Below are 22,255 nucleotides of genomic sequence, written 5' to 3'. Positions count from 1 at the left end.
TATTACTCAGTCCAAGACCTGAAACTGGACGTCACTGGGCTAAGCACTGAAAATGCTGAATGTTCTTAAAAATTACAAAAAATTGCCTTTTGTAGAGGTGTCACATAGCAGAGCATTAAGCATTGAACAGAAAATGAAGCATTAGATGGAGAATGGTCAACATACAGTTCTATTCAAATCTGCTAAATGAACTAAAAGTTTCACTAATAATGTCAAGGTTATACGGCACATTGCAGTAATAATAATCACTTGGACCTAAATCATGAAATTCGCTTTGAACTCCTGCCAGTTTACACTTTAGTGAATACCTCCATTAGTGGATAGTCTGCATTTAACCCCTTAAGGACCAAACTTCTGGAATCAAAGGGAATCATGACATGTCACACATGTCATGTGTCCTTAAGGGGTTAAGGGGTTAAAAGAAATCTTTTTTTTTTTCTATAATAATCCTTTTATCAAGTTTCGAATGGAAATACATTTTGTTTTTAATTAGGTATATGGAAAAAAGGAGGAAGACCACAAGGCTGTCGGTTTTCAAACACTGACTGACCAAAGGTGCATGTATGTGGCTGAAGGATCCGGTCATATATTAAAAGGTAGATATATTAAAGCTCTTCTATTTTTCCTTTTTACATATACATCATATAAAAAAAAATAGCTTTCCTTTCAAAACTTGATGAAAGGATTACTAGATTAAAAAAATTGTTTTGTGGCGACCATTGTCCTTTAACATGAATAATAAATACCTATAAAATATATTCGGAGTAATCCCCCTCTATACAATGTATACTGTTCACTGCCGACAGTGTATATATGCATCTGATATACATTAAAACATAATACACAGAGAATGCTTTGTAGAATTGTGTACACAAAGTGCATCTAGATACAACAATAATTGCATTTTATACAAATTGATCTAATAATAATCAACCCCACAGGAGGGTTATTGGAAAACCAAAATGGCTGATCGCTGCAGGTTTATTTTGGTGAAATACCAAGTGGGCACATAAAAATCAAGTAACAGCAGACAACACGTTTTACAGGTAACGCAACAGCAGTGTATTTTTTTTGACATTATCAAATTAATATTCGAGTTGAAAAATATCTCTCTTTCTCACTCATACATCACTGAAACCTCTTTATTCTCCCTTACAGAAGACCTTTAAACACCACAAACTAGTAATGAAATACTGGACCCTTTTGACAGCCAGAAACACAGGGAGCGCCTGGCAAAGGCTTGTGGGAGTTGCCAGCAGTAGGAAGGCAACTATTTGAATATCTTTGAAATAAAGCGTAAGCGGTTTACGGTCAGAACGTGTTACCTCGATAACATTTGGCCTATTATGATTTGGCAAATAATTTCATTTAAGGCCAAAAAAGTACCCTCTCAGCTACTGTAGTGCTATGCCTCTCTAAGACTGGCAAAGCATTATGGGTTATATACGTTTGGTTAAAAGACTACACAAGGGAACGGATTAAAAAAACCCACATATAAAATAGGTATACATTTATTTAGAGTTTTAGCTACAGCTCTGCTGCTGTATAAAACACACGCACAGACATAATATATACCCAATATCGGAGATGAGATGTCGTTCAGTAACAGTATAGCTGTGATTTTACCCCGCGTGCTGTTTCTTCACACTGCAAGTAGTCAAACTCACTATTGTCCTCTACAAACCCTTGCAAGGAGCCTTCACAGGCAGGATGAGCCCGGCAAAGGCTTTCAGCAATGTCTTCTTCAGAGGTCAGAAGTACCTGACCCCATGCAGATGGATCGAGCTTCCCCACCGTTCCTCCATATTCATCTGGCAGGATATCATTTGGAATGTTTTTGTGTAGGGAGTTCAAGTCTGACCCATGGAGAAAGAACTGTAAGTCACAAGAAAGAGAGAGGCGATCTTAATACATGCTGTAAGGCGGTTTAACGACAAACATAGTTTGACAGCAGATAAATGCCAGATGGTCTGTATAATGTGACCAGTTCCTGTTTTAAAACACGTTTGTGCTAATATGCTAAATACAATTCAATATAGATTGAAGATAGCAAATTCATTTGACATCCTTGAGTTATCAGTTTCTCTAGATCAGGGCTTTGTCAAATTTCCTTGAATTTAAAGGGACACTATAGTCACCAAAACAACTTTAGCTTAACCCCTTAAGGACCAAACTTGTGGAATAAAAGGGAATCATGACATGTCACACATGGCATGTGTCCTTAAGGGGTTAATGAAGTAGGTTTGGTTCATAGATCATGCTCCAGCAGTCTCACTGCTTAATTCTCTGCCATTTAGGAACTATATTACTTTGCTTATGCTGCCCTCCCTGCATATGACTTACACAGCCTTTCTAAACACTTCCTGTAAAGAGTCATCTAATGCTTACACTTCTTTTATTGCAAATTGTTTAATTTTGAATTTCTTATCTCCTGCTCTGCCGATAGCTTGCCAAATCCTGCAAGAGACTCCTGTATGTGATTAAAGTTTAATTTACAGAGCAGGAGATACACTTCTAAGGTAAGTTAACATCTGTTTGAAAACAAAGCCTTTTTTTACACGGGCTGTGTGAATCACAGGCAGGGCTGCAAGGAAACAAATCTCATAAATGGCAGAGAATTAAACAGTGAGACTATAGAGGCATGATCTAAACACAGACTGCTTCATTATGCTAAAGTTGCTTTGGTGACTATAGTATCCTGTGAAAAGCATCAGCTGATGCACTCAGCCAATCAATAGTGCCCAATGCTTTCCTTGCCTGCTCAAAGAGAGAAACTGTGTGGAAGGGCGCTCGGGGGGGGGGCAACTCAGATTAACGCTGTGGTGGACCACCAGAATATTGCCGCCACAGATTTTCTTTGCCAGTGTGAAATAGCTCTCTCCAACCACAGTAGTCGAGACTTAATGTTGGGAGTAGATCTGATTTATTTGGGCAAAGCACACAGAATTTATACCCAGACCCCCAGCACGGGGTCTCCATACAGAACAACACAAACTCCTCCCAGGTGTCTCTGTGACTGGGAGATAATGGAGTCAAAAGCATGGTAATTCAAATATCTCCCAGCTACAGGGATACATACAGATTTTGCACAAAAACACCCCAAGGCCCCATTAAATCCGCACAGGAACCCCACATGTCCTATGTTCCGGATAGCCCAGATCTGAGCACCCAAGTTGTCCAAAGAGCCCTCCGATCCGTTCGGTGTAGTGGAATTGCCACCGGGGTAAAGTTTTGACCAGCCAGCCACGAGGTTGTAGTCCAAAACAGTACAAGGGAGAAAGAGTCAGTGGATGGTCAACTTTCAGGAGCTCCTGTTAGAAAACAACCGAATGTTCCCCCTGGCTCTTAGGGAACGAATGTTCCTCGTAGTTCACCAAGTCTTTTCCCTGAAGAGCGCTTTCCTGGCTTGTCTGTAGGAGGAGCAGGCGGCGTTCACCAGATTCGCGAGTTGTAGTGTCCGAATTTAGTTCCATGTGATCTAAAACAAAGTACCGCTGCCTGCGTTTCCGGGAGGTTATCTGGGTTTTGGTAGTATAAAAGGGGGATACCAATCTCTGTTCGGGAAACGAACAGGGGGCACGTTGAAACAAATGAAGAAGGTAACTAACACAAGTGACAGGGTATCACATCACAAACACCTTCAGTGATACTATAGGCATCAAAACAACTGTAGCTTAATGAAGCAGTTTTGATGTCTAGATCATGCACCTGCTCCAAAAATCTCTGCCATTTAGGAGTTGAATCACTCTTGTTTCTGTAGCTCTCCCCCTCCCCCCCCCCCTTTCCTGACTGTGACTGACACAACCTCTATGAAAAAATGTCTTATAATTTCAAATCAGACCTTAAACTTACTTTAAAAGTTTTTAGCTCCTGCTGTAAATTGAACTTTAATCAAAAAACGGGATACTCCTATATGCAATGACAGTGCAGGGGTGTGATCTATACATCCAGCCAGCCTCATTAAGCTAAAGTTATTTTATTGCCTATAGTATCCCTTTAAGATAAGACAATATGAAGATAATATATTCATACACTCACCCGATTCACCAGTTTCTCTTTCAGAAATGGCTTCAGAACAGCAAAAATACCTTTAAATATTCTTGGTTCATTTATAACATTTACGGCCTTTATCCTGATGGGAAAGCCATCCTATTTTAAAGGAAAACATTATCAGCTGTAAAATCAGAAAATGATTGAATACATTTGCTATGCTACAGCTTAGTATTATGAGAAGGAATATTTTTATATCCCATTCAGTGGCTGTACGGTAAAAAACACATTGCACTCTGTTCAGTAAGACAAGTCGAACAACAGTGAGAAAACTTGATAAAGTTATCGGATTATCAGTTAAATGGACAGACTACCATTTTGAAAATATTTAAATTAAATAAAATTATAAAAATGTAAAAAAGACACTATAGTAACCCAGAACACTTCAGCTCAATGAAGTGGTCTGGGTGCCAGGTCCCTGCAGCTGTAAACATAGCAGTTTCAGAGAAACTGCTATGTTTACATTAGCGGTTAAGCCAGCCTCTAGTGGCTGTCTTCCTGACAGCCGTTAGAGGCGCATCTGCGATGCTGAATGCAAATTTTGAGAAATGCTTTCCTATGGACTGTTTGAATGCGCGTGCGTTCCCAGCGAGCCCGGCGCTGGATAAAGGTAAGCTGCTGAAGGGGTTTTAACCCTTTCAGTGCCACCGGAGGGGCCCGCTTTGTTTTCCTGACACTATAGTGATCCTTTAAAGTTCCTGCTTTTTGTGTGTAAAATGCAGGTTTTTCAATTCTTTAAATGGGAATTGTGCAAAAAGCAAAGGTTTATGGGATGTAGTTCAGCACTTGATAGAAGTTCCATTCATACGACAAAATGAATGAAACTGCTGTCGATCGTTGACGATCGTTGCTAAAGCTGATAGTAGCTGCACTGTGGTTAATATAATCTTGCTTATAGCTTCGTTATTTTTTTTTTATGAACAGATCTACAGATGTGATGCCGTAAATTGTGTAGGAGCATGTTATGGTAAGTGGAGGATTTTTACAGCATGCATATGCCATATACGTTCTTGCATGGATGGACGGAATGGTAAAATATAAAGCTATCCTTCTGTAATTTGTGAATGATGGGGTAGAGCTTATAGCTGCAGCAAGTTTTGCAAATTGCTGTAAATGAGAAGCAAGGCAACTGCTTGCAGGGACCCATGGACAGGCACGTCATTGCACCATTATCTAGAACAAGATTTTGGTTACGTAGTTACCCCATAAACACCCAAACAAGAGTCACGTCTCTTACCTGAAGAATCCCAATGACTTTTTTGGCCATAAATGGGCCGAAATGGGAAGCTTGAGACAAGCCGACGTTGTTGTAGTCTGCAAGGATTACAATACCATTAACTTGTGTTTCCTCCGACTCCACCAGTTTTTCCAGAGAGAGATATATGGCCCGAACATTCTCAGTCATAGGATAATTTCTGGGACTCCACTGACCTACAAATAAAGATGTAAAAAGTAAGTAAAATAGAAAACCCCACCAATAATACAGACTTTTTAAACTTTTGCTTATATAGTTGAGGGTAAGATTTTTGAATTTTTAGATTAATATAATGTCACTGCCATTTTGGGAAGACACACTTGAGGTATATATGGAATCAATGATTCCTTCTCATCTTGAGCTTACTGGATGAAGATGAGTCCCATAATGATTCACTAATAAAGTCAATGTTGACTCATCCAACTGAGCAAACGTATGATCTTTAAAGAGGCTTTAAACATGGCCTCATCTCCCAGTGTTCGCAGAACTTGTCTGTGTCTATAAATGGCATATCCCTGTTTGCCATTTTACAAAAAATATTTTGTTCAAAATAATATAAAGTAACACTCCAAGCCCCTTAAGCATTACACCAGAAGTGTGGCATCTGTCATCAAAGGGCCACTTTAAGCAGCATAACTACTACAGTGTGCTGTAGTGGCTATGGTGCCAGCACTGTCTGTAAGTAGTTAAACCTTTTTTAAACAGTTTGACTGCTTACCTGGTGTTTGTCCAGCACCGTTCCCCGCCTCCACTACTAATGCCAGAGAGCCAAAGTTCCTGACCATGGACTTCAGTTAGTTCCTCTGCAGTATAGGGCTAGTTTATTTGCAGAGAGTGTCACCTGATTGTTCTGTAGTGAGCTGTAGTGGTTACGGTGCGTGGAGTGTTCCTTTAACTTCTTAGGGGTCAGCAGATACAATGTGCTGCTCTAGATATGAAGCCAACACACTAGAGATCGACCGATTATCGGTTTTGCCGATATTATCTGCTGATATTTCGATTTTTTTTGTAAGTATCGGTCGATAATCACCGGCAATACTGATAATAAATGGGTGGGCTGGCGTGTCCATAAGACGACACAAGCGGCCGTCTTAGGGCGCACCAGCCCGGGGTGTACTAGATCGGAGTGACCGGCAGGAGGTGGGCGCACATCACTCCCTCCTTTGGTATGAATAACTATGGGACAGGGGTGTTAGAACACTATGGGAGAGAGGGTGGGGGTGGTAAGGAACACTATGGGGTGGGAGGGATGTTAAGGAACACTATGGGATGGGATGGGGGAATACACTATGGGACAGGGAAGGGGGGTGACGAACACTATGGGACAGAGAAGGGGGGTGACGAACACTATGGGACAGGGAAGGGGGGTGACGAACACTATGGGACAGGGAAGGGGGGTGACGAACACTATGGGACAGGGAAGGGGGGTGACGAACACTATGGGACAGGGAAGGGGGGTGACGAACACTATGGGACAGGGAAGGGGGGTGACGAACACTATGGGACAGGGAAGGGGGGTGACGAACACTATGGGACAGGGAAGGGGGGTGACGAACACTATGGGACAGGGAAGGGGGGTGACTAACACTATGGGACAGGGAAGGGGGGTGACTAACACTATGGGACAGGGAAGGGGGGTGACTAACACTATGGGACAGGGAAGGGGGGTGACTAACACTATGGGACAGGGAAGGGGGGTGACTAACACTATGGGACAGGGAAGGGGGGTGACTAACACTATGGGACAGGGAAGGGGGGTGACTAACACTATGGGACAGGGAAGGGGGGTGACTAACACTATGGGACAGGGAAGGGGGGTGACGAACACTATGGGACAGGGAAGGGGGGTGACGAACACTATGGGACAGGGAAGGGGGGTGACGAACACTATGGGACAGGGAAGGGGGGTGACTAACACTATGGGACAGGGAAGGGGGGTGACTAACACTATGGGACAGGGAAGGGGGGTGACGAACACTATGGGACAGGGAAGGGGGGTGACGAACACTATGGGACAGGGAAGGGGGGTGAAGAACACTATGGGACAGGGAAGGGGGGTGAAGAACACTATGGGACAGGGAAGGGGGGTGAAGAACATTATGGGATAGGGAAGGGGGGGTGAAGAACACTATGGAACAGGGATGGGGGGGGAGAACACTAGGGGGGAGAGAGGAACATTAAGGGATGACACTAAGGTACAGGGAGGGAAGGGAAAATGAACACTGGGGTAGTGGGGGGACCACTAAAAGAGAAGGGAGAGGAACAATAAGGGGAATGGGGGGCACTAAGAGACAGGTAAGGGGTGGTGGAAGTTCCTTCCGCACATATTTACAAACACTGAATCCACTACCCAAACACACACACACACACACATTGCATCCACTACACAAGCACAAATACTGCATTTACTAATCAAATACTCTCACTGCATCCACTACACACAAACATAAATATTCTTGAAAACATAAAATAAATCTGACTGGCATGTATATTTTGTGCAATTACCACTTAATAAAATAAAAAAATAAAAAATAGATTTGCAAAAAAAATATACGGTAAATGTACAGAATATCGGTAACTAATCGGCTATCAGCCTGAAAGTTCACAGATTATTGGTATCGGCTCTTAAAATCAATATCAGTCGATCCCTACAACACACCATAAAGAACATCTACCTGGGCTAATGTGTTGGAGAAAATTATTGTGTTTGTCGTGATCAGCTCTGCAATATCCTCCCCTGACCCCTCTTATTAATGGCCGGAGATGATGCTTGGAGGATGAGCAATTAATCATGTCAATATATATATTTTTTTTTAAATGCCCCTTTTGGGTACAGACCTTTCTTAGTCTAATCTAGCTGGATTTCTGACATCAACCATTGGCTTTGCATTGGATCGTCAAATTCCGGGACACAGTAAAGAATAGGCCTGTGTATTGTTCCGTTGTGGTGCTGTCATGGGGTGACAGTCTCAGAGGGCCGGAGTAGGACATCTTTAAAGTGGTTGCATCTATGGGTTTATGATGTTGAACCGTGCATGACAAATCAATAGGTCAGAGGTCGAGTGCGTTGGGTAAAAGGGATTCTATAGTGTAAGGAATAAAAATCTGTATTTCTTACAATATAGTGCCCTCTGGTAACCCCTCCCTCGTGACCCATCCCAACACCCATGTGAAATAAAAGGTTAAAAAATAAACACCTTTGTTTACACCTGCAATTCCTGCGCCGATCTCCCTCTGTGGTGAGTCAGCGCTCCGCCACCTCCAATGGGAGGACCTAATGCGATTGAGTGGCGAGCGCCGCAAGCGCATTAAGCCCTCCCCATAGGAAAGATTGGTTTTATTGGGGATTTTACGGACGCTGGATGTCCTCATGCAGAGCGTGAGGACGTCCAGTGTCAGGAGACTAAAAGTCTGTTAGGATCCAGGAAGTGCCTCTTAGTCCTACAAGGTAATCACTGCAGTTTCGCAAAAGCTATATGAACTGTGATTTATTTAGTTAAAATAGAAAACTTTTGACTAGAAGTTTTAAATGGACACTGTAAGCACGACTTCACCTTACTGAATTGGTAATAGTGCCTGGGGTCCCTTTCTGGAACGCTTGATCGGATCTCTGAGTTGCCGGAGTACAGTAAAACATAGTCAATGGCCCTTTCTGTCCCAGAGTCACCTATCAAAGCACTATTTGGAGTGTGCAGCTACGTAACCCCATGTGCAGAACACCGCAATGCACGGTCAGTTCTAACACTTTTGTATCATGGCCAGCATGAAGTTTTTCAGCAATTTGAGCTACAGCAGCTCTTGCGTGTTATCAGACCAGATGGACTAACCTTTGCTCCCCACAAGCATTAATGAGCCTTGGACGCCTATTACCCTTATGCCAGGTCATTCCTTGTGCCACTTTTAGTAGGTACTAACCACTGCATGCTGGGAATACAATGTTTGCCCATGTGACAGATGCCATTGTAACAATATAATCAATGTTACTAATGTCACCTGTCAGTAGTTTTAATGTTGTGGCTGATCAGTGTATACAATAAGAGATTAATTAGAAAACCTTTCCTGCACCACTATTCTTTTTCGGAACTAGAGGGAGAAATAAAAAAAAAAAAATAAATTAATAATCTGAATTTGTAATAATTTGTATATGGTTTAAAAAAAAATTACTTCAGTTTTGGTCAAATTGCAATTCAATAGCTAGCTTAAATTTTAGCCACTGCTTGCTCAATCTGATAAAGCTGGGTTACACATGGTTGATATTTGGATTGTAAAAAAAAAAAGATAAAAAGTGACATACCAGGCCGAATACAAACAATCCGACGGCCCATGTGATCTGTGTGAGGAAGGACTGTAATAAATCCAGAGTCCAACACGGGCTTTATAGCGGAGGGTCTTAGATCATTGAAGACCTCGGGCCAGTTTTTCCGGCAGCTGTAATAGTTCACCAGGAGCTGTAAAGCACGGTCATAATCAAATTTCCTTGCTCTCAGGAACCGGAGTAGGAAAGAGTCATCGACACGGGTCTTCAGATAGGGGTAATCCTTGCATACCATGTCCCGCAGAGCCTGCACATCACGTAGCCTCCATTCAGGCTTTTCTTGCAGTTCTTCTCTGGCTTTTAGGATAAGTTCAGGGGTCAAAGTGCAGATATAGCCTTGATGGGGATCAGCAGAATTTTCATCCACTGGGGAGGACACGGGTGAACTTCCTACTGAGGTCTCATTGTCTTCTGCCATTGAGTAGGAAACAACTGTCAAAAAGACAAACAAATGTCAGCAAGAAAACAAAAAGAGGAAAACACAAACAAACCCACAAGCTATATACAAAACAAAACCTAATTCGAAACACTTGTACTTCCTGTATCTTTGAACATGTTAATTGTAAGCATTTATCTAGTCTCCATTTTCTAAAGGCCAGGCAGTTTGTATCTTTTTAAAGCACACTAGGGGGCAAAAAATGGTTACATGACATACACATGAGTGTGTATATATTTATTTGTGTTAGAGGCACATAGCCGTATAAGGAGTAACGATCCAGTATAAGCGTAGGGTAGTATAAAAGAACAAGTCGGTTGTGGTGTGCCGGAACTGACGATACGGTAGGCCTGTAAATAAAGAGGGCCCACCAAGGAGTAGGAAAAGAAAGGAAAAGAGAAAAAGAAAGGAAAAAGTGTTGAGAATGTGGAGTGGTGGGAGGATCATTCAAATGCTGACCTCGAACGGTATGGAACCAGGTAAGGGGTGTTCCTTAAATAGGCAAGTAAAGTAATAAGCCCCTCCCACAATTACAGGCCAAACGTCCTTAATACATACATATATATATACACACACACAATTTTTTTTAATTTTTTTTTTTTTTAATTGATTTTCTCACCCCTACTGGGTGGTATGTTTATTCCTCATTCTCTCAGAGGCCTGGGAGTTTGAGGGTTCTGTGTAGTATCTTAGCTGTTCCTAGAACTGCACTCTTCTGGACAACGATCTCAGATGGAATCTGTGGAAGCCACTCCCTCAACTTGGGAGTCACAGCCCCGAGTGCACAACTGGGACTACTACTGCCTTCACTTTCCACATCCTTTGTAGTTCTTCTTTCAGTCCTTTGTATTTGTCCACCTTCTCATGTTCCTTCTTCCTGATGTTATAGTCACTGGGTATTGCCACATCCACAACAAATGCAGTCTTTCGTTCCTTGTCTACCTCCACAATGTCTGGTTGGTTGGCCAGCACTTGCTTGTCTGTCTGGATCTTGAAGTCCCACAGGATCTTAGCCATGTCATTCTCGACTACCCTTTGTGGTATCTCCCATCTGGACTTAGGCAGGTCCAATCCATATTCTGTGCAGATGTTTCGGTACATAATCCTAGCAACTTGGTTGTGTCTCCCCTTGTATGCTAACATCTTGCCTCCGGCTACTAGGTGATGGACTGTCTCAGAGGCCTCTTTGCACAATCTGCACCTTGGGTCTTGTCTGGTGTGGTAGACTCCAGCTTCTATTGATCTAGTGCTGACTGCCGGCTCCTGTGCTGCTAGGATTAGTGCCTCAGTGCTGTCTTTCAGTCCTGCCTTTTCCAACCATTGGTAGGATGTCATGTGAGCCACATCCACTATCTGCCGGTGGTACACCCCATGGAAAGGTTTGTCTTGCCAAGGAACCTTTTCTGCATCCTCGATCTGTGGAAGTCTCAGGTATTCCCTTAGCAGTTAATCTTTGGGAGCCATCTTCGTGATGTATTTGTGGATGCTCTGGGTTTTATCCAGGACTGTGGCCTTGACACTCTTCAGGCTACATGAAACGTATGTGGGAGCTCTGGATGATATATATACACACACACACAGTATAGTAGTGAATAGCCCTTTCCCCTCCCAGTAATTAGACGACTGGGAGTACAACTGATTTTTATGAGCCAAACTTGGCACATACCCCAGCAGGGGGTCTCCAAATAATACAATACTGGGAGATTGGGAGATAATGGAGTTAAAGACTGGTGTGACGAAACCAATCTCGCCACATTGTATTGGAGGAGCCTGGTTGCCCGCCTGCTGCCTTTGGACTACGGCCCCTGGACATATTGCTCTATAAAAACTATATTTGGGCATGTGATAATGTATATGGCTGCTACTGGCCCTTTAAAATCATCTATGAACAGATTGGGACTTTTGGGACTACTGTCCCTTTAAGACTGTGAAGCATATTCTAGTGTACTGCCTGTAATATTGTATATGTATTCATGTGTTAAGTTTAACCTGGGTGATATGTATGCAGCATTCACCTGATTGTTCGGTAGAATCACTCCATTCATTATATTGAGTGAAACTACCGAACCAGACCACCCAGGAATAAGTGTGCCTCCAATTACAGTTTGCAACAATGTTGCAAACAGGTAATTGGCAATCAGTGTAATGTATTCTTTGTCCTCTGGGTGGCCGCCATTCGGGAAACAAACACGTGGCGGCGGCCATCTTAAACTACCGAACAGCGGTGTTTTGCCGTCGAGTGTCTGGAACTAAAATCGGACACTTGACTAGGCAAACACCGCTGAGACCTCCATACTTCCAGAAATTCGTATGGAAACTACCGAATGACCCGCCGTTCGGTAGAAAGAACCCCACAAACAAGGGAATTCATTCAAACCCTCTCCAGGCTCTATAACACAGGCAATTCGTCTGTTTTCATTCCCTTGTTTGTGACCGACCGCAGGGCCAAAATGCATGGAACTGTTTTCGGATACTTTACCCATGCGGTCGGTCAAATCTTTGGAAACCCATATCTGCCGAACTGTTCATCCGAATGACTTGAATTTTGGATATGTTTCCCCCCTGAATAAGGGCTATCCAGCGATGCTGGATTTAAAGGTGTACCCCCTGTTTTTGGGGTACATCCAGAACTTGGCTGGAAAAGTGTACCGGATAATTAGGTTTAATGTTATCTGAGGGGAGGGGATGTGTGGGCTGAACCATGTATGTGATTGGTTATTTTATGCCTCCCCCTGGGGGGGGCCTGTATGTGTACTCATGTAATAAAAACCAGGCTGGGTGCCCCAGCACCTCAGACCACTGCTTGACCCTCAACACGGAGCCTTGTCTCGTTCTTGGGGGGATTCACTGTATGCTGTTGGAGATTGATTGCTAAGGAGTGTAAGCTGATGTCTGCTTTTCCTATTCATCTGCTAGCAGCTATTCGTGAGGTTCCAGCTGGAGTGCTACCTTATTCACCTATATCCAGTTCGTGAGTTTTGGTGCTTTTACAGTAGCTGTGCCTTTTTGGGAAAAGGGGATTATCGCCTAAACGGATTTTTCCCCTTTTATGCTGAAACGGTCCGTAACAACTGGTAAACTAAATAGAGCCCAACACAAAAACATAAAAGTACCCCAAAACATAATAAAAACATAACCCCACATGTCCTACATCCCCAAACAGCCCTGATATGAGCGCCGGAGTAGCACTCAGATCCATGCAGTGTAGGGGAAACGCCACCGGTGCAAATTTCAGACCGGCTGTACACGTGGTCCTAGCTCAAAATAGTTTCAGAGCGTTTTGTGCTTTTGACGGTCAACTTTCGGGAGCACCTGCGCCCGAAATATGGGGTGCTCTTCCTGGCTCTCAGGGAGCGTTTGTTCCCCTTAGTCTCAGGCACGTTCCCTCCAAAAAGTCCTTATGCAGAAATTAGTTCCATAGTGGTCGCGGCTGAGGACTATTCGTGGATTTGTTAACGCCGTAGGGAGCAAGCATTTGGTTCCATTTGTGAGGAGGGAAAGTGCCGAACCAGGGGCACCGAGGGAAAGCTGCTAATGGGGACTAGGCAGGGTAACTCCAGAACGGGGTCTCAGACTTGGACAATATTTGGTGGGCAGGAGGCCAGATTCCACACTCCTCCAGGAGTTTGTGGCAAACATCATTGGAAAAGCATGTTTGTCACAATACACAAACAAAACAAAAAATATATATATAATACACACACTCTCTCTGGAGAACCATATTTTCTATTGTACGCCAGGTATGTATGTTATATTAATCTTAATTCAGTTTCAACCACAGTAGAGAGTGGCTAAAGGTGAAGCTGTGGTGGTGATACTGCTGAGAGTGCCCCTTTAAACGTTACACTGTACTGACAAATCATGGTTTTGTTTTTTTTTGTTCAAAGTGGAACTGAACATTTTGTATCGTGTACTAGATGCAATCACTACAGTCTCATTAGAGTAATGCACATTATCAAAGACAGGCGGGAGCAGAAATTTCTGAATAGGATATGAGCAAACTAGGCTTGCATGAGAATCACAAAACAATTATAGAATGACATTTCCAGCATTGAATGAGTCATGATGCTTTCATCTCCTTGAGCTGACTTGCTGTTAGTAAATACAAACGCAGCCAGCACTGGACTGCTGAAAATCAGCTGACTTCACTTGTTTAACTGGTGTTTGACCATTTGACCATAAGTCTTAAGTCTAAACTATTTGTGGTTTTGAAATACCAGATGTAAGCGGATTTACAAAGCAACATAGCTTAATTATATGGCTAATAACCGGGCATTAAGGGATATAGAATTCCAGCAGAGGATAAATTCTCAGTCTCATGATGCTCAGCAATCATCGGAAAAAGATGTGTGGCTGATTAAGCATCGCATGTTGTATGTGAACAAAAGCTGAAGAACTACATGTTGGCTAGCCCCTATTCTATCTACAAAATATTTAAAATATAATTTTGCTCCAGTATAAGCCAGAGTGACAGATAATGGGACCGAGCAAGAGGAGACAGGGATTTTAAATCAATACTCTGCCCTTCTTTGCAACTCATCAGGCTCCAAAGTCCGTCTTTGCGATGATAAAAAAATGAAAATAAATAAATAATTACGACTGAGGTCCTGCCCACTTACAAAGAATAAAAAGTATGCATGTATATACATCGAAATATATACACGATGGTCAGTCCACGCAGACAGGATGAAATGGTTTAGTTGCAGTTTGATCACAAAGTAAAATGGAAACTGTGGATGGTATAAACATATGCCCAATGTATAAATAATTTCACGGTATTGTAGCCTTTAAAGTTGATTGTGAAGTGTGAAAATAAGAACATACAGGATGTACACGGAAAGGGATGTTTCGTCACTTGTGGTTTGCCATTTATCACTCAATTCAGAAAACATTTCAGCTGTTTGAACAATTCCTACTGTTTGTAAATGCAACATCGTAATACATTTGAAATTCAAATATAAGCATTGTGCAAAATAAATATTTTATATAACAAAATTCTTTATAAGAAAATCATTCCATGCTTGAAGATTAAGTGTGGCAAAACATCTTTCTGCTCAAAAAAAGCCTAAAATCAGTGCCCCGCTGTTAACCACACCTATAGATAAATTAGGGATCAATTGACTTGGCCGATTATTCGAGCCGATATTCGGCATTTTTATAATAATCGTAATAGGCCTCCATAGTTACCGATATTGCCATAATATGCTTACCACTGACTGATGATTTCAGCCAATCCAATGCTTTCCCAAATATACAGAATATTGGTACCAGTTACTGCCAATCGGCACAAAATGCAACTGCTAATCAATATCTGCTCTAAAAAAAAAAAATGATATTGGTCGAGCCCTAAGATATATGTCTGGGGATATCTGCTGTAACTATAGATGAATGGCTGGGGTTACGCATCCTGCCTATACCGTGGCTATAAATGGCTTGGGATATCTGTCTTATTTTACACCACGACTATAAATAAATCCCTGGGTATACCTACCCGCCTTTATAATGTAGCTATAAATAAATGGCTGGGGATACCTACCCTGCTATATCCTGTGATTATTAGTTATTTGTCAGGAATGTTAGAGAAGCCCTATATGTTCATGTGACTTTTAGCCTTGCTCATTGTGTTGGTATAGCTCTATGGCTAGGTAACCATAGCCAAACATGCCTTATTATCACTCCCTGCCCTTCTTTACCTTCTGGCTATGGCTTGTGATTCTGCCCATGGCTGGGGATGCCTGTCCCCTTATCCTGTTCCTTGAGACTATGGCTCTGGATTTGGTTCTAGTTATGGCTATGGCCGGGTCAATGACTGGTCCTGGATTTGGTTCTAGTTACGGCAGGAGCAATGACTCTGGTTCTGTATTTGGTTCTAGTGATGGCATGGGTAATAACACTGGTTCTGTATTTGATTCTAGTGATGGCATGGGTAATAATACTGGTTCTGTATTTGGTTCTAGCTGTGTCCCGGGGCAATGACTCGGGTTCTAGCTGTGTCCCGGGGCAATGACTCGGGGTCTAGCTGTGTCCCGGGGCAATGACTCGGGGTCTAGCTGTGTCCCGGGGCAATGACTCGGGTTCTAGCTGTGTCCCGGGGCAATGACTCGGGTTCTAGCTGTGTCCCGGGCCAATGACTCGGGTTCTAGCTGTGTCCCGGGCCAATGCCTCGGGTTCTAGCTGTGTCCCGGGCCAATGCCTCGGGTTCTAGCTGTGTCCCGGGCCAATGACTCGGGTTCTAGCTGTGTCCCGGGCCAATGACTCGGGTTCTAGCTGTGTCCCGGGCCAATGACTCGGGTTCTAGCTGTGTCCCGGGGCAATGACTCGGGTTCTAGCTGTGTCCCGGGGCAATGACTCGGGTTCTAGCTGTGTCCCGGGGCAATGACTCGGGTTCTAGCTGTGTCCCGGGGCAATGACTCGGGTTCTAGCTGTGTCCCGGGGCAATGACTCGGGTTCTAGCTGTGTCCCGGGGCAATGACTCGGGTTCTAGCTGAGTCCCGGGGCAATGACTCGGGTTCTAGCTGAGTCCCGGGGCAATGACTCGGGTTCTAGCTGTGTCCCGGGGCAATGACTCGGGTTCTAGCTGTGTCCCGGGGCAATGACTCGGGTTCTAGCTGTGTCCCGGGGCAATGACTCGGGTTCTAGCTGTGTCCATGGGGAAGTGACTCGGGTTCTAGCTGTGTCCCGGGGCAATGACTCGGGTTCTAGCTGTGTCCCGGGGCAATGACTCGGGTTCTAGCTGTGTCCCGGGGCAATGACTCGGGTTCTAGCTGTGTCCCGGGGCAATGACTCGGGTTCTAGCTGTGTCCCGGGGCAATGACTCGGGTTCTAGCTGTGTCCCGGGGCAATGACTCGGGTTCTAGCTGTGTCCCGGGGCAATGACTCGGGTTCTAGCTGTGTCCCGGGGCAATGACTCGGGTTCTAGCTGTGTTCCGGGGCAATGACTCGGGTTCTAGCTGTGTCCCGGGGCAATGACTCGGGTTCTAGCTGTGTCCCGGGGCAATGACTCGGGTTCTAGCTGTGTCCCGGGGCAATGACTCGGGCTCTAGCTGTGTCCCGGGGCAATGACTCGGGCTCTAGCTGTGTCCCGGGGCAATGACTCGGGCTCTAGCTGTGTCCCGGGCCAATGACTCGGGCTCTAGCTGTGTCCCGGGCCAATGACTCGGGCTCTAGCTGTGTCCCGGGGCAATGACTCGGGTTCTAGCTGTGTCCCGGGGCAATGACTCGGGTTCTAGCTGTGTCCCGGGGCAATGACTCGGGTTCTAGCTGTGTTCCGGGGCAATGACTCGGGTTCTAGCTGTGTCCCGGGGCAATGACTCGGGTTCTAGCTGTGTCCCGGGGCAATGACTCGGGTTCTAGCTGTGTCCCGGGGCAATGACTCGGGCTCTAGCTGTGTCCCGGGGCAATGACTCGGGCTCTAGCTGTGTCCCGGGGCAATGACTCGGGCTCTAGCTGTGTCCCGGGCCAATGACTCGGGCTCTAGCTGTGTCCCGGGCCAATGACTCGGGCTCTAGCTGTGTCCCGGGCCAATGACTCGGGCTCTAGCTGTGTCCCGGGGCAATGACTCGGGTTCTAGCTGTGTCCCGGGGCAATGACTCGGGTTCTAGCTGTGTCCCGGGGCAATGACTCGGGTTCTAGCTGTGTCCCGGGGCAATGACTCGGGTTCTAGCTGTGTCCCGGGGCAATGACTCGGGTTCTAGCTGTGTCCCGGGGCAATGACTCGGGTTCTAGCTGTGTCCCGGGGCAATGAGTCAGGTTCTAGTTGTGTCCATGGGGAAGTGACTCGGGTTCTAGCTGTGTCCCGGGGCAATGACTCGGGTTCTAGCTGTGTCCCGGGGCAATGACTCGGGTTCTAGCTGTGTCCCGGGGCAATGACTCGGGTTCTAGCTGTGTCCCGGGGCAATGACTCGGGTTCTAGCTGTGTCCCGGGGCAATGACTCGGGTTCTAGCTGTGTCCCGGGGCAATGACTCGGGTTCTAGCTGTGTCCCGGGGCAATGACTCGGGTTCTAGCTGTGTCCCGGGGCAATGACTCGGGTTCTAGCTGTGTCCCGGGGCAATGACTCGGGTTCTAGCTGTGTCCCGGGGCAATGACTCGGGTTCTAGCTGTGTCCCGGGGCAATGACTCGGGTTCTAGCTGTGTCCCGGGGCAATGACTCGGGTTCTAGCTGTGTCCCGGGGCAATGACTCGGGTTCTAGCTGTGTCCCGGGGCAATGACTCGGGTTCTAGCTGTGTCCCGGGGCAATGACTCGGGTTCTATCTGTGTCCCGGGGCAATGACTCGGGTTCTATCTGTGTCCTGGGGCAATGAGTCAGGTTCTAGTTGTGTCCATGGGGAAGTGACTCGGGTTCTAGCTGTGTCCCGGGGCAATGACTCGGGTTCTAGCTGTGTCCCGGGGCAATGACTCGGGTTCTAGCTGTGTCCCGGGGCAATGACTCGGGTTCTAGCTGTGTCCCGGGGCAATGACTCGGGTTCTAGCTGTGTCCCGGGGCAATGATTCGGGTTCTAGCTGTGTCCCGGGGCAATGACTCGGGTTCTAGCTGTGTCCCGGGGCAATGACTCGGGTTCTAGCTGTGTCCCGGGGCAATGACTCGGGTTCTAGCTGTGTCCCGGGGCAATGACTCGGGTTCTAGCTGTGTCCCGGGGCAATGACTCGGGTTCTAGCTGTGTCCCGGGGCAATGACTCGGGTTCTAGCTGTGTCCCGGGGCAATGACTCGGGTTCTAGCTGTGTCCCGGGGCAATGACTCGGGTTCTAGCTGTGTCCCGGGGCAATGACTCGGGTTCTAGCTGTGTCCCGGTGCAATGACTCGGGTTCTAGCTGTGTCCCGAGGCAATGACTCGGGTTCTAGCTGTGTCCCGGGGCAATGACTCGGGTTCTAGCTGTGTCCCGGGGCAATGACTCGGGTTCTAGCTGTGTCCCGGGGCAATCACTCGGGTTCTAGCTGTGTCCCGGGGCAATCACTCGGGTTCTAGCTGTGTCCCGGGGCAATGACTCGGGTTCTAGCTGTGTCCCGGGGCAATGACTCGGGTTCTAGCTGTGTCCCGGGGCAATGACTCGGGTTCTAGCTGTGTCCCGGGGCAATGACTCGGGTTCTAGCTGTGTCCCGGGACAATGACTCGGGTTCTAGTTGTGTCCATGGGGAAGTGACTCGGGTTCTAGCTGTGGTTCTGGGTTGAGTTCTGGTTCTGTCAGTGGCTGGGATTCTAGCTCTGGGTTTAGCTCTGGTTCTGGGTTGTGTTCTGGTTCTGTCAGTGGCTGGGATTCTAGCTCTGGGTTTAGCTCTGGTTCTGGGTTTAGCTCTGGTTCTGGGTTGTGTTCTGGTTCTGTCAGTGGCTGGGATTCTAGCTCTGGGTTTAGCTCTGGTTCTGGGTTTAGCTCTGGTTCTGGGTTGTGTTCTGGTTCTGTCAGTGGCTGGGATTCTAGCTCTGGGTTTAGCTCTGGTTCTGGGTTTAGCTCTGGTTCTGGGTTGTGTTCTGGTTCTGTCAGTGGCTGGGATTCTAGCTCTGGGTTTAGCTCTGGTTCTGGGTTGTGTTCTGGTTCTGTCAGTGGCTGGGATTCAGCTCTGGGTTTAGCTCTGGTTCTGGGTTGAGTTCTGGGTTTAGTTCTGGTTCTGTCAGTGGCTGGGATTCAGCTCTGGGTTTAGCTCTGGTTCTGGGTTGAGTTCTGGGTTTAGTTCTGGTTCTGTCAGTGGCTGGGATTCAGCTCTGGGTTTAGCTCTGGTTCTGGGTTGTGTTCTGGTTCCGGTTCTGCCCGGGCCCTCAGCAGCCTTACCTGTCCTCCAGTGAGAGAATCCGCTGGTCTCGGATCAGACCATGTCACCTGCCGGAGGGGGGGAGCCGGGCAGCCGCGCTGTGTGTCAGATGCTGAGACTGGCCGGGATCAGCTCTGGCTCCCCCTCTCGGGCTCTCGCGGCACGGCGTTCACCTGCGCGCTCACGCGATTGGCTCTCACCGGTCACGTGTCCGCGCTGGGGGGGGACTCACACCCACCTGGATGGCGATCCAGCCAGAGACCGACCGAGATGCGAACAACTGCTGGGAACGCGCCTGGAACACGTCACGGGGTGCGCGCGCATTCCCTCGACTGACAAAAACCTCGACGATACCGGCAGCGGCCAGCAGGGGGCGCGCCACGCCCAGAAATGGAATGGCTTTAACTCCCAATATATTAATAATAATAATAATAATTAATTAACTTTATACTAATAAGAAAATAAAGGATGATATTAATAAAAAAAATCTTATATTGCTAGAATAAATTATAAATCTAAATAAAAATAGTAATATATAGTGTGATAATAGTACTGTATGCCATATTTACTCGAATATAACGCGCCATGGAATATAACGCACCATGGAATATAATGCGCCATCGAATATAACGCGCCATGGAATATAATGCGCCATCGAATATAACGTGCCATGGAATATAACGCGCCATGGAATATAACGCGCCATCGAATATAAAGCGCCATGGAATATAACGCGCCATCGAATATAACGCAACATCGAATATAACGCGCCATCGAATATAACGCGCCATGGAATATAACGCGCCATGGAATATAACGCAACATCGAATATAACGCGCCATCGAATATAACGCGCCATGGAATATAACGCGCCATCGAATATAACGCAACATCGAATATAACGCGCCATCGAATATAACGCGCCATGGAATATAACGCGCCATCGAATATAACGCGCCATGGAATATAACGCACCATGGAATATAATGCGCCATCGAATATAACGCGCCATGGAATATAATGCGCCATCGAATATAACGTGCCATGGAATATAACGCGCCATGGAATATAACGCGCCATCGAATATAAAGCGCCATGGAATATAACGCGCCATCGAATATAACGCAACATCGAATATAACGCGCCATCGAATATAACGCGCCATGGAATATAACGCGCCATGGAATATAACGCAACATCGAATATAACGCGCCATCGAATATAACGCGCCATGGAATATAACGCGCCATCGAATATAACGCAACATCGAATATAACGCGCCATCGAATATAACGCGCCATGGAATATAACGCGCCATCGAATATAACGCGCCATGGAATATAACGCGCCATCGAATATAACGCGCCATGGAATATAACGCGCCATCGAATATAACGCGCCATGGAATATAACGCGCCATGGAATATAACGCGCCATTGAATATAACGCGCCATGGAATATAACGCGCCATGGAATATAACGCGCCATCGAATATAACGCGCCATCGAATATAACGCGCCATGGAATATAACGCGCCATCGAATATAACGCGCCATGGAATATAACGCGCCATGGAATATAACGCGCCATGGAATATAACGCGCCATCAAATATAATGCAACATCGAATATAACACGCCATGGAATATAATGCAACATGGAATATAACGCGCCATGGAATATAACGCGCCATGGAATTTAACGCGCCATGGAATATAACGCACCATGGAATATAACGCAACATCGAATATAACGCGCCATGGAATATAACACGCCCCTGGAATATAACGCGCCATGGAATATAACGAGCCATGGAATATAACGCGCCATCGAATATAACGCGCCGTGGAATATAACGCTCCATCGAATATAACGCGCCATGGAATATAACGCGCCATGGAATATAACGCGCCATCGAATATAACGCGCCCTGGAATATAACGCGCTATCGAATATAACGCAACATCGAATATAATGCAACATCGAATATAACGCGCCATGGAATATAACGCGCCATGGAATATAACGCAACATCGAATATAATGCAACATCGAATATAACGCGCCATCGAATATAACGCGCCATCGAATATAACGCGCCATCGAATATAACGCACCATGGAATATAACGCGCCCTGGAATATAACGCGCTATCGAATATAACGCGCCATCGAATATAACGCGCCATGGAATATAACGCGCCGTGGAATATAACGTACCATGGAATATAACGCGCCCTGGAATATAACGCGCTATCGAATATAACGCAACATCAAATATAACGCAACATCTAATATAACGCAACATCGAATATAAAGCGCCATGGAATATAATGCGCCATGGAATAGAACACAACATCTAATATGATGCAACATCGAATATAACGCGCCATCGAATATAACGCACCATGGATTATAACGCAACATCGAATATAACGCGCCATCGAATATAACGC

At 45.7% G+C, this 22,255-nt stretch overlaps 1 protein-coding gene across 2 annotated transcripts; it reads right to left on the bottom strand.

The window, feature by feature from the left end:
* Positions 1 to 419: 419 nt before the first annotated feature.
* TTPAL (alpha tocopherol transfer protein like) lies at positions 420 to 20,097 on the bottom strand. 2 transcript variants are annotated; one of them, XM_063425605.1, is made up of 5 exons: positions 20,041 to 20,097; positions 9,600 to 10,052; positions 5,288 to 5,481; positions 4,039 to 4,149; positions 420 to 1,875 (listed from the first exon to the last, which is right to left on the bottom strand). In XM_063425605.1, the coding sequence occupies exons 2-5, from the start codon at positions 10,036 to 10,038 to the stop codon at positions 1,600 to 1,602; spliced, it is 1,020 nt and encodes a 339-aa protein (XP_063281675.1). In that variant the 5' UTR covers positions 10,039 to 10,052; positions 20,041 to 20,097; the 3' UTR covers positions 420 to 1,599. The 2 variants fall into 2 exon arrangements, with proteins under 2 accessions (XP_063281675.1, XP_063281674.1); XM_063425604.1 differs by lacking the exon at positions 20,041 to 20,097 and adding an exon at positions 19,823 to 19,987.
* Between the last annotated feature and the right edge of the window lie 2,158 nt (positions 20,098 to 22,255).

Source organism: Pelobates fuscus, chromosome 6 (assembly GCF_036172605.1).
Source record: "Pelobates fuscus isolate aPelFus1 chromosome 6, aPelFus1.pri, whole genome shotgun sequence".
Taxonomy (NCBI): domain Eukaryota; kingdom Metazoa; phylum Chordata; class Amphibia; order Anura; family Pelobatidae; genus Pelobates; species Pelobates fuscus.
The sequence above is the reverse complement of the archived record's forward strand: the minus strand, read 5'-3'. Positions and strand labels throughout refer to the sequence as shown.

What these genes read in the sequence shown, in the direction of transcription:
- TTPAL (XM_063425605.1), bottom strand. Translation starts at nt 10,038, where the DNA reads ATGGCAGAAGACAATGAGACCTCAGTAGGAAGTTCACCCGTGTCCTCC. An exon ending in AAGTCATTGGGATTCTTCAG is followed by an intron (nt 4,150 to 5,287) that starts GTAAGAGACGTG and finishes CCTTTAAAATAG; the next exon opens with GATGGCTTTCCCATCAGGAT. An exon ending in AAGAGAAACTGGTGAATCGG is followed by an intron (nt 1,876 to 4,038) that starts GTGAGTGTATGA and finishes TGTGACTTACAG; the next exon opens with TTCTTTCTCCATGGGTCAGA.